This window comes from Spinacia oleracea, chromosome 5 (genome assembly GCF_020520425.1).
Source record: "Spinacia oleracea cultivar Varoflay chromosome 5, BTI_SOV_V1, whole genome shotgun sequence".
Taxonomy (NCBI): Eukaryota; Viridiplantae; Streptophyta; class Magnoliopsida; order Caryophyllales; family Amaranthaceae; genus Spinacia; species Spinacia oleracea.
Genome location: NC_079491.1, coordinates 16965518 through 16983056, shown reverse-complemented (window position 1 = coordinate 16983056; position 17539 = coordinate 16965518). Strand labels below are relative to the sequence as shown.

The window sequence follows — 17539 nt, the reverse complement described above, 5'->3', positions numbered from 1 at the left end:
GGGGAAGCCCGTTGGTCCGCATGTGTTCGATTTGATTGGACATTTTCAGACCATGGAGAAATTGGGTTTCCCTTATCCTAAGGACCTGGCAACTGACATAGTCATCAGATCCTTGCCTGAAGATTTTCATAACTTTAAGTTGAACTTCTACATGCAAGGAGGGGAGGCTACCCTGCAAGAGTTGCATGGTTCACTAATTCAGGCTGAGAGAAACTTACCAAGTAAACCTAAACATAAGGATGTTCTAATGGTTAGTAAAGGGAAGCAGTTCAAGAAGAAAGGGGCTCCCATGAAGAAGAACAAGGGCAAGGTAGTTGCCAATGAGAACTCTTCAACCAAGCCAAAGGCCACTCCCAAGGCTAAGGTAGCTGCTCAACATGAGTGCTACCACTGCCACAAGATTGGTCATTGGAAGAGGAACTGCCCCAAATATCTGGAGGATAAGAAGACTGGTGCTTTAACTTCAGGTATCTATGTCATAGAAGTTAATTTAGCTACAACTGCTTCTTGGGTATCTGATACCGCTTGTGGATCTCACATTATTGGTAATGTGCAGGGACTAAAAAGAAGTAGGAGCTTGAGCAAAGGCGAAGTGGATCTCCGAGTAGGCAATGGAGCAAGAGTTGCTGCTTTAGCTGTAGGAGATTATAGTTTACGCTTGCCTTCTGGTTTAATATTAGAACTTTATAATTGTTATTACGTTCCAGTTATTACCAAGAACATAATTTCTATTCCGATTTTGGATTCGGAAGGTTTTTCATTTCAAATTATGAATAATTGTTGTTCAGCATATTTGAATGGTATGTTCTATGTCTCTGCTAAATTATCAAATGGTTTATATGTACTAGACTTACAAAACCATATCTATCACATAGAAAACAAGAAACACAAACCAAATGATTTGAACCCTACTTACCTATGGCATTGTCGATTAGGCCATATAAGCTCAAAGCGCATAGAGAAACTTCATAAGGATGGAATTCTCAAATCATTTGATTTTGAATCATTTGAAGTATGTGAGTTTTGCTTAATGGGGAAAACGACAAAGTCTCCTTTCACAGGCTCAAGTGAAAGGGCCAATGATCTTTTAGCCCTCATACATACTGATGTTTGCGGACCTATGAGTACTTTGGCTAGGGGAGGGTACGGGTATTTCATTACTTTTACTGATGATGTGAGCAGATTTGGATATGTTTACCTCATGCGGCATAAGTCGGAATCCTTTGAAAAGTTCAAGGAATTCCAAAATGAAGTACAAAACCAACTTGGAAAGAAAATTAAAGCATTGCGATCCGATCGTGGTGGTGAATATTTATCTCAAGAGTTTGGTGATCATTTGAAACATTGTGGAATACTTTCGCAATTGACTCCACCAGGGACACCACAGTTGAATGGGGTTTCCGAAAGAAGGAATCGAACTTTATTAGATATGGTTCGGTCCATGATGAGTCTTGCTAACCTTCCTGCCTCATTTTGGGGATTTGCGCTTGAAACAGCGGCATTCACACTCAACAGAGCTCCGTCCAAAGCAGTAGAAAAGACGCCATATGAGATGTGGACTGGAAAAGTTCCGAGATTGTCTTTTCTAAGGACATGGGGTTGTGAAGTTTATGTAAAACGTTTACTTTCTGATAAGCTTTCACCCAAGTCCGATAAGTGTCTTTTTGTGGGTTACCCAAACCAGACTAAGGGATACTACTTCTACAACCAAACCGAAAACAAAGTGTTTGTTGCTCGCGATGGTGTCTTTCTTGAAAAGGAGTTTATTTCCAGAAAAACAAGTGGGAGTAATGTATATCTCGAAGAAATTCGAGATGAGCAACAAATGGATGAGGTTCACACCTCGTCAGAGACGACCCAGCATGAAAATGCTCAGGAGGCGGTGCATTCCATTCATGCGCCTTCTACCGTCCCACTTGGAGATAATCCATGCGAAGTCCCTCAACCTAATGAGGTGGAAACTTCTCCTGTTGTTCCCCAACGTAGGTCTAGTAGGACCGTCATTCCGTCAAAGAGATATATTGATTTCCTTTTGACTGAAAGTTCTGAAATAGAGATTTTAGAACATGAGGAACCTACTAGCTACACAAATGCTTTGACGAGTCAAGACTCTGAGAAATGGCTTGAAGCCATGAGATCCGAAATGGATTCGATGTTTGAAAATCAAGTATGGGACTTGGTTGCTTTGCCTGATGGGGTTAAACCCATAGGTTGCAAATGGATTTTCAAACTGAAAAAGGATAAAGATGGAAACATTGATGTCTTTAAGGCAAGACTAGTGGCAAAAGGTTTTAGACAAATTCATGGTATTGACTATGATGAAACCTTCTCACCAGTAGCCATGCTGAAATCCATTAGGATAATTCTTGCGATTGTTGCCTTTCATGACTATGAGATCTGGCAGATGGACGTCAAAACCGCTTTCTTGAATGGGTTCTTGAAAGAGGATGTGTACATGACACAACCACAAGGTTTTGAAGATCCAAACAGTCCAAGAAAAGTTTGCAAGCTTAAGAAGTCCATTTATGGGCTTAAGCAAGCATCCCGGAGTTGGAACCTCAGATTTGATGAGGCAGTCAAATCTTTTGGCTTCCTCAGAAATGAAGAATAATCTTGTATATACAAGAAGTTGAGTGGGAGTAGTATTGCTTTCCTAGTCTTGTATGTGGATGACATACTTCTCATAGGAAACGACAAGACCATGCTTGAGTCAGTCAAGGAATGGCTTAAAAGTTGTTTTTCCATGAAAGACCTAGGAGAAGCTGAATACATCTTGGGAATAAGGATCCATAGAGATAGATCCAAAAGGCTGATTGGACTTAGCCAAGAGACTTATATTGATAAGGTTCTTGCAAGGTTCAAGCTGGAAAACTCCAAAAGAGGTTTCATTCCCATGCAACATGGCATTTCACTTGGCAAGACTCAGTGTCCTTCGACACCTGATGAGGTCAAGCGCATGAGTAATGTTCCTTATGCCTCTGCAGTAGGGTCCATTATGTATGCCATGGTATGCACTCGACCGGATGTTGCATATGCTTTGAGTATGTGCAGCAGATACCAGTCAAACTCAGGAGAGGCGCACTGGATGGCAGCAAAGAATATCCTTAAGTACTTAAGAAGGACTAAGGATGATTTCTTGGTCTATGGTGGAGATAATGAGTTGGTTGCCACTGGATACACCGATGCAAGCTTCCAAAGTGACAAAGATGATTTCCGATCACAGTCTGGTTTCATATTTTGTCTAAATGGAGGGGCTGTGAGCCGGAAGAGTTCTAAGCAGAGTACCATCGCAGATTCTACAACAGAGGCTGAGTATATTGCAGCAAGTGATGCAGCAAAAGAAGCTGTTTGGATCAAAAAGTTCATTAGTGAACTTGGTGTAGTTCCTAGCATTGAAAATGGCATTGAGTTATATTGTGACAACAATGGTGCCATTTCCCAGTCCAAGGAACCCAGATCGCACCAAAAATCCAAACATGTGCTCAGGAGATTCCATCTTATTCGAGAGATCGTTGAAAGAGGGGATGTGAAAGTAAGCAAGGTTCATACTGAGGATAACGTGGCTGATCCTCTAACTAAACCGCTTGCTCAACCTAAGCATGAGAGTCATACTAGGTCTATGGGGCTTAGGCATATGGGAGAATGGCTTTAGTTTGTTTACTTTATGTTTACAATTGTAAAGACATTTATTATGCCTTGAATGTTTATCAATAAAAGTTCATTCTTATTTAATTGTTTGGTTTAGTATTAAATAAAATGTCCAAATAACTTGTGTTTTCAAATAGGATTATCGAAAACGTTTTGATAATGGAACCCTATAAAGTGAACTGAAATCACAACTTATTAAGTCCCTAGTCTGAATCACTAAATTGGGCATAAGTGATTTATGAGAAGACTAGCATGTAATTAATTGATAGTGCAGTTCCATGGGCTATGGAGACATAGGGATGTCTAATTGATTATATAGATGTATACTTGATGCATTGAGACTTGACCTAACTAGATTCTAAAAGTAGAATCAAAATTCTATATTTAGTGGATTCCTTAGACATGAGTATGTCTTAATAACCATGAGACAATTAGTTTAACCTTGACTCTGTTAAACGCCGCGCCGTAAAAGGAGGTTATAAAAGCAGTGATCAGGTGGGCTAAGAATTGAGTGGGAGTTATGGTCATACAAGAGTGAATAAGTCCTCCTATTTGATAGGAATGGTGTCTGGGCCTCTTGATGAGCGAGAACTGAAAAATTGCATGGCCATGCGGAATGGGATTAAAATGTTAATCTTTATTTGAACAGTTCGAACTCGGCGATCAAGAAACTAGAATTTGAGAATAACAGTGTGTTATCAAATTTTGGCATTAAGAGACTTAAGGAATTTAGCATTGCTTTCTTGTCTTCGGACAAGTGGGAGATTGAAGGAATTATGTCCTTAGACATTTCCGGCAATTACTAAATACAAATAGGAATTAATTATGAAGATAATAAGTTAATTATTTTAGTAATCATATTTGCTTGCTAGAGAATAAATGTGATTAGTAGGACAATATTGATTGGACCTACAACTAAAATATATTAATCCTATAAGGTCACACATATAAGCACTAATTGGAATGGGCCCAAAAGGCCCGATGGCAACCGGTCTATTAAGGGAAAGAATGTTGGGCTTTGGTTTTGTGTTAACCTAAAACTCTCACATTATAATAGTTATAATGTCAGAGATTTAAAAATTACTTTCATTCAATGTCTGACAAAAAGGAAAACACAAAAACCCTAATTCTATTTCTCTGAAACGTCGTTCTTCCCAAACAAAGCAAGAGATTGATCGTGATCGTTCTCTTCCGTACTAGCATACGTGGGATTCAATTGGTGCTTGTGGACTAAGTAGAGGAGCAACAAGTGGGGCTCTAAGATCTTTGAAGCTTGCATACGAACGGGAGAACACGCTACAAAGGTGATTATTCTTTCGACTTAATCTGATCTATATTATTGTTATGCATGTGATCCTGTGATAGATGTTAGGAAATTATTTCCTGAAATTCCGCTTTATGTATCTATATGTTCCTACATGAATAACATGTCCCGGGAATTAGTGTTACGAAAAGTATATAACATGTACGGATTATCTATCCAACGTGTGATCAAGCTTTGAGAAATGTTCATGTATAATATGGTTTTCTGTAAGATTTTTGATAACTTGATTGAAACTTAATGCTCTGTTTCTTGTCATAATTTCCTTTTTTTTTTTTTTTCCAATAAATTTAATAACGAAAGGCATGAATTCAGGCCAAACATTAATCGAGTTTGTTCCTCTATGCAATTTAGGAGACTAGATACTGGTTCAGTTTGCATTTAACACAAGGCACGTGCATGTCTCGAACTTTCATGCTCAAACATGATGTCGGTGGCATCTCCTTTCTTAATTTATCCTTTTATTTATGTATTCCATTTCCATGCACTAATTATGCCATGTTACATGTAAAGCGTGAAAGCTTAAGCTTAAGCTTAATCTTAATCTTCAAGGAGTTTTATTAGAGTTAGTAAAAGGGACTACGTATGAATTAACATTAACCTAAGCCCATTTACCAAAATTGATCAACCTTTTCCAAGTCCAAAACCAATCGAGTAGGCCCAGTAGGTGGTCATTCAATTCAGCTCTTTCTAGCTTCTTTTCAGTCCAAGTCCAAGTCCAATTCCAATTCGTCGGAATTTGTAATTCTTTCATTTTTATTGAAGAATCTCGGGTAGAATGTTTTGGCCCGGTAATTCAACACATCTTGAAATGTTTAAAATTGGGCTTTGGGCAACCACTGCACCTGCACGTCTACACTAATGTTTTGGAATTGGGTCTGACCTAACCAAAAAGCACACTCTGGTCAATCCCAAATTATCAAATGGGGGCATGATATTTCAACCAAACAATAGGCGTGGCCCGAATTAAGTAGTTTCGTAGAAAAATGAAAATGGTACTACGATATAACGTAATTTCTCGTACATTAGCGTGTCATGATAGTAAACAGCCTTTGTTTTATTTCCCTCCAACTCAATATAGTAGTTGAGCTAAAAATCATATTTGTTCAACATTTTTGAACTACCTAAAACCTTTTACTATATTGTCCTTCTTTGTCATTTATTTTCATTAACATTTCTTACATTTTGACATGATTTTCCCACCAATATTTTCATCATCCATACATCCCCCAATTTTTGCCTCTCTTACAACAAATTTTCATACACAAAATAATTCCAATTCTTTCAAACAAACTTAAAATATGACAATTGCTTCTAAGAGCACAAGCTTTGAACTTGTAAAAACACAGTTTTTCCATCCTAGTAAGAAAAATATTGAAGCTCTAAATAAAACTTACTGTCATATAAATGGATTATATCGTTCAGAAAAGCCGAGATCATTCGGATTATACAGCAGAATTCGTCCGAATGTAGACGTGATAAATGGGAAGAAGATCAATGGTGCTAGTGTTGGTGAAACGACGTCGTACGTTGGTTTGAAGAAGAGTGAAGTGATCAACAATAATGAGGATGATTTAGCGCACACATGTATGCTAGGGAAGTTTGTGGAAGGAAGGTTTGTATACAAACAAACTTTTATAATAAGATCTTATGAAATTGGTCCAGATAAGACTGCTACAATGGAAACGCTAATGAATCTGTTACAGGTTTGAACAAATCTTTACTTCTTGAACTTTTTTTTTTTTCATTTTCTCATTGATATTACTTCATCCGTCCCTAAAAGATTGCCACATATACTTTTTATGGATGTCTTTTTAAGTTAGCTCCATACCTTGGTAAACTTTCCACTCTTGTTTTCTCTCCATTTCTCTCCTCATGAGCCCATACTACCAACTCATGCGGATTTTTTTGCTACGGAGCAATCTTTTATAGACGGGGGAGTACTACGTTTGAGTTACCAATCTGACCATAGAAAAAATTTGCTAGATTAAGCCTTTTCAATGGTATTTACTTGTAACCTTTGTAATTTTACACTATTTACACACCCTTTTTTTATCATTTTTTTGTGATTTATACATAATGAATTATATATCAAAGTGGAATTTTGTTAGATTTGTCTAGATATGTATATTCAAAATATTAATTTTTATAATTTTTCTAATGCATAATTAAAAATATTAATGGCAAAAGATTTGCATTGATAAACGTGAAACATCAAATTATACAAGTTAAAAAACAGAGGAAGTAATCATACTCCCTTAAAAAAAAAAAAAATTATTATGTTCACTTGTTTCCACATATTTCATGAAAAATCAGAAATTTTAGAACGGTAATTAGGAATAAATTAAAGGTGTGCAAACACAATTATAATTAAAGTAAGTTTGCTCTCCCTAATTATACCAGCGCGGTATATATGGGGCACGACCGCGCGAGGAGGTGGTGCAGATTGTGTTCCAGACATTCAAATGGTCATTTAGAAATCGAGTCATTTACATCAATTTGTGGTCCATTGGGCCTATAAGAACCAAGTGATACGGTATCATACTGTACGAAGTAGTACTCCGTATTACTTAAGGCAATAAGTAATTTTTTTTAGAATATGGTTAAAATCGGGTCTTGTTATTTAGATACAATTCAATTTTTTTTATTTTTTTATTTTTAATTTTTTTGATAAAAGGAAACAAAGCTCCCTTCAAGACGTTTTTAGCCAAACTAGTTAGCTAGGTTCCTCTGTCAAGAGGAATAATTAAGAGAAAAAGAAAAACAATGAAAATAACTAATTCACAAATTTTTATTTACAAGGGTTGTACAATAAATATTGTACACCGGAGTAAAAGTTAACTCAAAATACTTAAAAGTTAAGTTTATATATATATAAGTTATCTACTCCCTCCGTATTTATTTAAGAGATACACTTGGCCGGGCACGGGTATTAAGAAGAAGAATTGAATGAAATAAAATAATAAAGCAAGTGGGGTTGGGTAGATATTGTAATAATTAAACAAGAGGGGACCATGTCATTTTGGGGGGTGGGAAGTTGGGTGGGTTTATGAAATTATTTATTTAATAGAATGGTGGGTCATAGGGTAAATTAGATGTATTATTTAATTGGATGGTTGGGTTGATAAGTTACTAAAAATAGCAAGTGTATCTCTTAAATAAATACGGCCTGAAAAGGCAAGTGTATCCCTTAAATAAATACGGAGAGAGTATTTTTTAGTGATTTTTTTTTCATTTTAATAAAACTTATTTCTTCAAAATCACTAACAATATATAAAATTATTCATTTAACCCTTTAAAATATTTATCTATCAACTTTTTTTTACTAATATAAAAGTTAATCAAAACTAGGTTAAAGGTACTAAAAAATGAGTAAAAGTTATCTTGGTGTACAATAAATTTATTGTACACTTTGTGCGCGCAAAACCTTTTGTAACTAATTAAGCTTCTTATCTTCTTGATATTTAGACTGATATGTAGGAAATAAGACTGTAAAATCCGAAAATGATAAGAAAATGTGGGCCGAATATTTGATGTATACAAAGTTGTGACGTGCTATAGAACACTGTCTTAGAAGCAAAATTCACCACGACAACGGTGCAATCGAAATAGGCGTTGCCCCCCAAAATTTTACACATCAATTCGTTTTAATGTGCACTCAAATAAAACAAACTTTGGAACTCATAATTTGCTCAGAATAATAAGGTTTGGAAAACAGAGAGGAGAAGGAGAATGAGAATATTTTCGGTGTGTTCAAATGAGCTACCAAAACCGATTTATAAAGGCAGCATCATTTGTAACCGAAATCAGAAATCAATTCCATAATTCAAAACGTTTGAAGCTGAAAATCTGAAGTTTAATTTTGCAATCAAAACGGAAACGAGAATCAAGGAGCTGTTTTCGTAAATCTAGCGACAGTTACGAAGTGGACTTTGTAACTGATATGTGTCATAAATGCTAGACTATCCGTTACAACTTGGCCCAAAAAAGGTGGCCCCCACCACACCGCGCACGTGCCACGAAACGGTCGAACGGCGGCAGCGCGTATGGGAATGCCTCATTCTAGTCTACTTCAAACATAATAAAGCTTACTACTTTATTTAAACTAAAGAAAATATCATTTTTTCTCAATGTGGGATAACCATTTTAACATTAAATAGTAGGCTTCAAAGTCATCCTTTTACAATTATACCAATGTGGAACAAACCCATTTTTCACAAAATGGTGGAGTTTAAAAACTAACTCTTTGCTTTATATCCAACATGATCGATCTGACATCTGAGTGATCGAGTTTATTCAGCTAAGGCCTAATAGATACTACAAATTGCAATCAATTTGAAGAAGTAATTATACATAGTACATATAAAATTATAAGGACTATCACTTCTTCTTTTTTCTGTAGCAACTAGTGAAATTTTGGACATTTTATATTGTCTAACTCTTTATTAATGGGGTTTTGGTCTAGTGGTTAATATTGGGGGGTCTGTGTACAATAGGTCTTTGATTCAATTCTTTCCACTTTCATTTGTTATTTTTATTGCCTTTAAGACTCATTCGCACCAAATATAATGGGTAACTCTTTAGCATTTTACTTTTTATAACTTGATAAATATTGATATATTTGTAGGAGACGGCTTTAAATCATGTAACAGGCTCAGGACTCGCAGGAAATGGGTTTGGTGCTACGCGAGAGATGAGCCTTAGGAATCTAATATGGGTTGTAACCCGCGTACATGTTCAAGTAACCAAATATAGCTCTTGGTATGATACTCTTTTAACTCTTGGTATGAAACTTGAACCATGCCATTAATGGATACAAGCAGAAAAAAGAACTCACTTTAATCATATTGCACAGGGGAGATGTAGTTGAAATCGATACATGGGTTGATGCAGCTGGGAAAAATGGAATGCGAAGAGATTGGATAATTCGTGATTATAGAACTCAAGATATCATAACAAGAGCAACAAGGTATTTTTTAATTATTCATACCTCTCCATAGCCCATAGGGGTGAAAGTTTGGTGAGAAAAACCGAAAACTGAACCGAACCGAACCGAATAAGAAATTGGGTTTGGTTTTTTATTCTATTCGGTTCGGTTTGGACTGAGATTTTTAAAAAATTTGGTTTTATGGTTTGGATTGGACTGAAAAGTTTGAAACCGAATAAACCGAACTTGACTAAAAAGTATAATATGGGGCCGAAAATCGGCTAAAAACAGGTATAATATTGGCCCAGATGAAAAGCCCATGAAAATTAATTCGATTTTATGGTTTGAATTGGACTGAAAATTAAAAATCTGGTTTGGATTGGTTTGGATTAAAATGTTATTTGATTTGGATTCGGTTTCAAAAAATGAAAACCGAATTAGTTCGGTTTAGATTCGATTTTGGTTATTAGGGCCATATGGGCCACTAATCAATACGGAGTAATGTAGACCAAAATTAAATTTTAACTAACCAAGTACGAAATGTGCCTAAAACGCAGAGTTTAGCCTAAAGGTTTTAAATCCAGACTTTTAATAGGGCACGTCATACCATTCATGCCCCTACATAGACTCACCTAATCCCCTTTAATTTTAGGGGGCGTTTGGTTCACACGGGGTAAACGGAATGGAATCAAGAATGGGATAGAAGGGGAATGGGAATGAAACCCTTTGATTTAAAAAGTTGTTTGGGATGATTTTTTTTATTTTCCATTCATTTCTCCCCCAATGCCTCTCTTGCTCCCCTCCCTCAGCCGCCCACCCGACCTCCGCCCTCCCTCCGCCGCCCAACCAACCACCTTAACTTGCTCCATCCGCCGCCATGCCTCCTCCTCCGCCGCCCTCCTTCCGTCGCCCTCCCTCTACTTTTATCTTCTCACAATTTTATGGATAATTTAATGTTTAAATGTTCTAATTCGACTATAAAATCCTCAAATCTGAAGATTTCATAGCCGAATTTGACCATTTCAAGACATGATTTGCACAAAAAAGGTAATTTTCATTCTAATTTTTGTTTTTTTTTCAAGTTTTTAGGGTTGGGGTGGATTTCGGGGTGGTGATGGTGGCGGATCTGGGGGTGGTTTCGGGTGGTGGGGGTGGGTCAGGAGGTGGTTTCGGCTGGTGGGGGTGGGTCAGGGGGGAGTTTCGGCTGGTGGGGGGTGGGTAAGGGGGTGTTTTCGGGTGGTGTTGGTGGGTTTTGGGGTAGTTTCGGGTGGTGTTGGTGGGTTTTTGGGTGGTTTCGGGTGGTGTTGTTGGGTAGTTTCGGGTGGTGGGGGTGGGTAAGGGGGTGTTTTCGGGTGGTGTTGGTGGGTTTTTGGGTGGTTCCAGGTGGTGGGTGGGTAAGGGGGTGTTTTCAGGTGGTTTTGGGTGGTTTCGGGTAGTGGTGGTTAAGTGGTGATGTTCGTGTGGGGGTGGTGCAGGTGGTTATCTGGTGGTTCAGGTGACCTTTGGGTGTTATAAGGTGGTCAAGGTTAATTGAATGGTGGTCAACGTTTTTTTGGAGTGTTGGGGGAATGGGAATGGAAAAGTCTAGGGGGGGTGGGGAATCAAGGTAGAAGGTTTTTGGGGTAACCCAAAAATGAAATTGGGTAAAGGGAATGGTGAAACATGTCAAACAAACAATAACAAAGGGAATGATATCAGTCCATTCCCTTTCCCTTTCCTGAAAACCCCCAACCAAACGCCCCCTTAGTTGTTTATAAACTATTTCTCAATTTCTGAATAAATGCATTAGTCTGACGGATGAATTTGTCAATGAACAACTTATTAGTATTGTGAGCTTTTTTTCCTTTTTGTCTAATTTATTTGATTGGTACGTTTTTGTTGGTTGGCATGTATTTGTAGTACATGGGTAATAATGAACAGAGAAACAAGAAAGTTATCAAAAATTCCAGGAGAAGTTCGACAGGAGGTGGAACCCTTTTACTTGAATCGATATGTATTTGCTAATGGAGATGATGATACTCAGAAAATCAACAAACTCACTGATCAAAAAGCTGATGTTATCCAATCAGGCTTAGCCGTAAGTTATTTTCATCTTCATTAAAATAATGGTTTTATTCATGTTATACAACTTATTTAACAATAATTGAAATTGAAAAACACTACTCGCTACTCAAATACTACCGGCAAACAGAGCCTTATTTTCTTTTCTATTCTTTTTTTTTTTTTTTTTTTTTGACATACATAGCCTTATTTTCATGGTTAAATTAATTTGTTTGTTGGTTATGAATGCAGCCTAGATGGAACGATATGGATGCTAACCAGCATGTTAACAACGTTAAATACATTGGCTGGATTTTGGAGGTACTTTTATTTTTCTTGAATTTCTAGCTATAATTATGTTTTTCTTAGGAAAGTTATGTTTGAGAAATACCATGTAAAACCAACATGAGTTGGTGGAGTTGGTGGATGGCCGAGCTCTGTCAGCTGCAAAATACTTGAAAGTAGCTTAAGCTTAAATCTGCTTAGCCGAGCTGACTAATCTGTAATAGGTGATGGTTCAGTTAGGGTCGTTCATCTTACCTACTATTTCCTTCTAAAGTAGTTGCAACACTTTGTTTTTAAGAAAAAACATATTTATGTGGGATCTTGTTAGATTCGTATTAATTGTTCAAGTTATGCATTAACATGGGTGAAAAGCAAAGTGTTGCAACTAAAAAGAAACGGTTGATGTATTATAATAAAACTTCAAACACATGGATGATACTCTTACTAAGGCTTGAAAACGTGGGAGGGAAATTCTAGAGAATGTTAATTCACGATTTTAATGTTTCTTAGAAAGGTTAACCAAAATTTGAAATTGTTTGCAGAGTGTGCCATTGAATGTGTTGCAAGATTGTGACATGACGAGCATGACACTAGAATATCGACGTGAATGTAGGCAAGCCAATGTGCTTGAATCCTTAACGACTATGATAAATGGCGCTCCTTTCACTACAATTTCACAAGAAATAGAAAGCACTCATCTTCTTCGGATGCAAGATGACAAAGCAGAGATTGTTCGAGCTAGAACTAAATGGGTTCCAAAAATTATGTTAGAAACTTAAGAATTCATCTTAAATTTTACCTAAATGGAGATGCACTTTATTCATTTTCTATTTTATTTGTTATCCCCTCTGGATTTTTTTCAGATAAGGCTATCTGTGTGACCTAATTCATGATCATAAACTAAGGAGACCAAATTGTTTTAACAATTCCAACATTATTTCAATTTTTTCATAAATAATTTGTCTCTATTATACAACTACTGCAAGATCTACACACTGACAAATTTTTTTTTTTTTTAAAGGACATATTGACAATTTAATTCAATGCTTTTATGCTTCATTTGTTTCAACAAAAATCATTTTCAATGCAGAAACGAATTTAAAGGGAAAACATTATGCAAAATAGTTTTACTTTATTGGTTTCTTTACAAAAAAGAGTCATTGTTATAACAGATGGAACGAAAAATTAAATAACATAAATAAAGAATGCAGACATTTAACGTGGTTCACTAACAATGTGTTAGTTACGTCTAGAGGCAGAGGGAAATAAAGTTTTATTGATCTTGAGGAGTACAGATTACAGATTACAACTAGGTTATGATCTAGAGAGTTTATATACTACTCTTTAGATAGATGCGGAAAAACTCAGAAAATAAACCCTAAACAAATCCCCGTGTTGGAGGGTTGCAGTAAAGGGGTTGACCGATTCAAGACATTATTCTAACAATTACTTATAAAAAGAAAACGAGAGTGAAAAGGAAATGATGGATGGGAGGAGATGAAAAGCAATATAAAGGAAGTAGAGAGGAAACGTGGTATTCATTTTTAACAAAAGGAAAATGCTTATGACATTTGTTTCCATAGTGAATTTTCATAATATCAACTAATACTACGGATATGTTCTGTTCGATTTATTTTAACTTTCAATTAAGTTCAGATAATATAAGTTCAGTAAAATAAGCTTTTTCAGACATTCACACACAAATAATTTTATTTCAGATAAAATAAGTTTTTTATGATAAAATAAGTTCAGATAATATAAATTCAGTCAAAATAAGTCCAATAGAACGGAGTAAAATGACTAGTTTCTCCTTGCAACAAATCAAAAAAAAAAATCCATAGTTGGTTATAACTCTATATATGGCAACACATAAAAAAAAATACGATGTCATACAACAACAAATAAATAAAACTTATACTACAAGAAATTTTACCATTAACGACGAGAAATCACATTGCTAAAGACCAATAATCGTTGATTAATGACGGGATTTCCTGTCGTGAACCCGTCATAAAAGGGGAGCGTCGTTAATGGAAAATCTCGTCGTTAACCCGTCGTAAAAGACATTTGCGACGGTTGCTGCTCCCGTCTTTGATTCGTTGTTAGCCCCGTCGCAAAAGGCTTTTGCGACGGGATTTTTGACCCGTCGTAATTAGATTGTCATTAAAGATACAAATTCTTGTAGTGTTAGGTAGTATGTCATATAGCAACAAATAAAAAATACGAAAATGATAAAGGTTGCAACATACGACATTTAAGCCATGTCACAATGATGACGTGACATGCTTATGTGTCATGATTTAAATTGGAAACTAAAATATTTAACTTATATAACCTATTATACATGTTTCCAAAAAAAGGTAGAAAAATCGTAATATTCTAATTTATTTTCTTCTTTATATCGACTACTTAATTTACATTTTTTCATAGTAAAATATTGAATTGATGGTTAAAATATTACGATGACGCATAGCCTACGTGGCGCCAACATATACCAATTAAACTCCGACACATAAGATTGCGACAATTAAATGTTGCGATCTTTATCATCATTTAAAAAAAATATGATGTCAATTTTTTTTCTTCAGAGTAGTTTAATAAACCCTCAGAAAAAAACGGAGTATTGTATTCCTGTTGATCCCTGAGTTTTGATGATGACAAGCTTATTTGTGCTTACGTTCTACATTCTAGAATGACAGGTCTATAAGTGAAAGAGCTACTCTCAATTTGTATTGATAAGAATGAAGCAGCCTTGAAGGAAAGAGAACAAGTCAGATTAATCCGTGAAGCAGCAATAGAATAAGATGACAAAGTCAAGGCCTACAAATGAAGCTGCAAGAATTAAGCTTCTATGAAACATTAGGAAAGTATATGGTAAATACGAAAAGGTACAAGGTTATTATATCAAACATACTGCTGAGTCTGGGAACAAAGTTTTTAAAGAGTCATGTTATCACCTGAGTTCTTAAGAGTTAGCAGAATACACTAGGTTTAAGTCCAAATGATTATCCGTATTAAAAAGAATTTAATTTGCCAAAATTAGTGGTTAATGATAATCTTTGGCAGAGTTCGAGGAGAAGTTGAAATCTGTAGGTATATGGAAAGTAGAATCCAAATTGGTGTAAAACTCGTTTAAAGATTAAATTATTTCCTAATAGAAATCTATCTTTAGAAGAGTCCTAATTTGATTAGAATTGGAAGTCTAGGATTCTAGGGTAAATCACAGAATCACTATAAATATACCAAAAGACCTCCTCGTAGTTTTTTAACAGACTCATAAGCATTAACCGGAGCTTTCAGGTATCACCTTTAAAGTCTTTATTTTTAAGAGTCTGTTCCTGTTCCCAGTTAGAGCAGTATTGGTTGGTAGGTCTTGTATCTTCGTATCTACTTTAGTTTTATTTATTCTGTATTTCATTAAAGTTGAATTGATGTATGTTAAGCCTGAGTCAGGCTTACTAGAGCAAGAGTGAAAGATCTCAAGAGAGATCAGTGAGTTGGAACAATTGAGGGATTGTTTCATAGGGAGAAGGGAACAACGTGGGGTTGTTCCTAGTCATCTGTAATCTGAGGTGATTTACAGATTGTGGCCCGAGTAGATTAGTCTTGTAAAGAAACTGAGTTGTTTTGCCTAATTAGTAGAAGTGTTTAAGTCCCCAAAGGGGCCGTGGTTTTTCCCTCTCTATTGGGCCTAGAGAGTTTTCCACGCTAAATTGTGCTTGCTCTATTTTGCTATTTCTGTTCCTTATCGCATATAATTTATAAAACTGCAAAAAATCAATTCACCCCCCCTCTTGTGGAACTCCACGAAACTAACAATTGGTATCAGAGCCAGAACCCTTTACTGCAGGTAACTCTGACGGGAAAAACGATTCTGGAACAATGAATACTACGGAGAAACTGGAAGAGGGGTACTCTACCCAAAGACCACCCATGTTTAGTGGAAAGTACTACTCCTACTGGAGGAATAGGATGGAAATTTTCATCAAGGCTGAAAACTACCAAGTTTGGAGAGTCATTGAAGTAGGAGACTTCCAAGTCACCAAATTGACCACCTCTGGAGAAACTGTTCCTAAACCTATAACAGAATTTGACAAAGCAGACTACGAGAAACTTGAGCTTAATGCCATGGCTGTAAAGATCCTTCATTGTGGGCTTGGTCCAAACGAGCATAATCGAGTAATGGGTTGCAAAAATGCAAAACAAATTTGGGATCTGCTCCAAGTTACCCATGAAGGAACAAACGAAGTCAAAAGATCAAAAATTGATCTCCTGATGCACCAATATGAATTATTCTCAATGAAGACTTCTGAATCAATTCAGGACATGATAACTCGATTCACAAATATCATCAATGAACTGAATTCTCTGGGAAAAATCATAACTCCTGAGGAACAAGTAAGAAAGGTACTAAGAAGTCTTCCTCAAGATCCTTGGATGGCCAAGGTTACTGCCCTACAGGAAACTAAGGACTTTACAAAGTTCAACCTGGAACAACTGGCTGGATCTCTCTTAACCCATGAGCTACAACTAAATGCTAGAACCTCTGAGAACCCAAGAAACAATGCACTGGCTCTAAAAACTGAAAATGATGAAAACTCAGAGGAAGATGAGGAAACTGCTCTATTTGCCAGAAGGTTCAGAAGGATGTTTAGGAACTACAAAGAGGGAGATCATCGAGGCAAACCAAATAGGAAATTCTCCAAAACTGACAGTGGATGTCACAAGTGTGGGAACTTGGAACACCGTATTAGGGACTGCCCACTATGGGAACAGGAAAAAGGAAAAGAAACTCCCAAAGAAAGATTCCGAGACAACAGAAACTCCTTTTCATAGACGGACGTGAGGAAAGCTATGATTGCTGCATGGGGTGACTCTTCCTCAGATGAAGAACAGGAACAACCAAATGAGGAAATTGCTCACCTGTGTCTTGTAGCTGATCATGAAGAAGATGGTTCAGATTCTGAGTCAGACAAATTCCAGGCAAGTCTTTTTGAAATTAAAAGCAAACTTGATTCTATGTCTAAACTAGAACTATTTGACTTACTTTCTTGTCTCACATGCGATTATGAGGATCTCTTAAAAGAAAAACTAGATTCTGAAAAGGGACATAAGTCTACCATTAAAAAACTCACTGAAGAATTAGAATGGACAAAAATCACCAACATAGATATTGACAACCGTTTCTTCAGCCTGTTTGATCAGAACCTTCAAATAAAAGAAACCTACGAGGCTTTGCGAAACGAGAATTCCTGGCTAAAACAAGAACTGATTGATCTAGAAATTTCCAAGACTAAAACTCTCTATAAAAAGGAGCT

The 17539-nt window shown here is 36.3% G+C and overlaps 1 protein-coding gene across 1 annotated transcript; it reads left to right on the top strand.

Moving 5' to 3' along the window:
* The first annotated feature begins 6110 nt into the window (after nucleotides 1-6110).
* LOC110786001 (palmitoyl-acyl carrier protein thioesterase, chloroplastic) lies at nucleotides 6111-13147 on the top strand. The gene is made up of 6 exons (XM_021990509.2): nucleotides 6111-6675; nucleotides 9597-9730; nucleotides 9825-9938; nucleotides 11796-11973; nucleotides 12189-12257; nucleotides 12764-13147. Exons 1-6 carry the CDS (start codon nucleotides 6271-6273, stop codon nucleotides 12998-13000), a joined length of 1137 nt encoding a protein of 378 aa, XP_021846201.1. The 5' UTR covers nucleotides 6111-6270; the 3' UTR covers nucleotides 13001-13147.
* The last annotated feature ends 4392 nt before the right edge of the window (nucleotides 13148-17539 follow it).

Excerpts from the sequence above, each read along its gene's own strand:
- LOC110786001 (XM_021990509.2), top strand. The coding sequence starts at position 6,271 with ATGACAATTGCTTCTAAGAGCACAAGCTTTGAACTTGTAAAAACACAG. Across the intron at positions 9,939-11,795 it reads ATCATAACAAGAGCAACAAG|TACATGGGTAATAATGAACA; the intron begins GTATTTTTTAAT and ends ATGTATTTGTAG. Across the intron at positions 12,258-12,763 it reads ACATTGGCTGGATTTTGGAG|AGTGTGCCATTGAATGTGTT; the intron begins GTACTTTTATTT and ends AATTGTTTGCAG.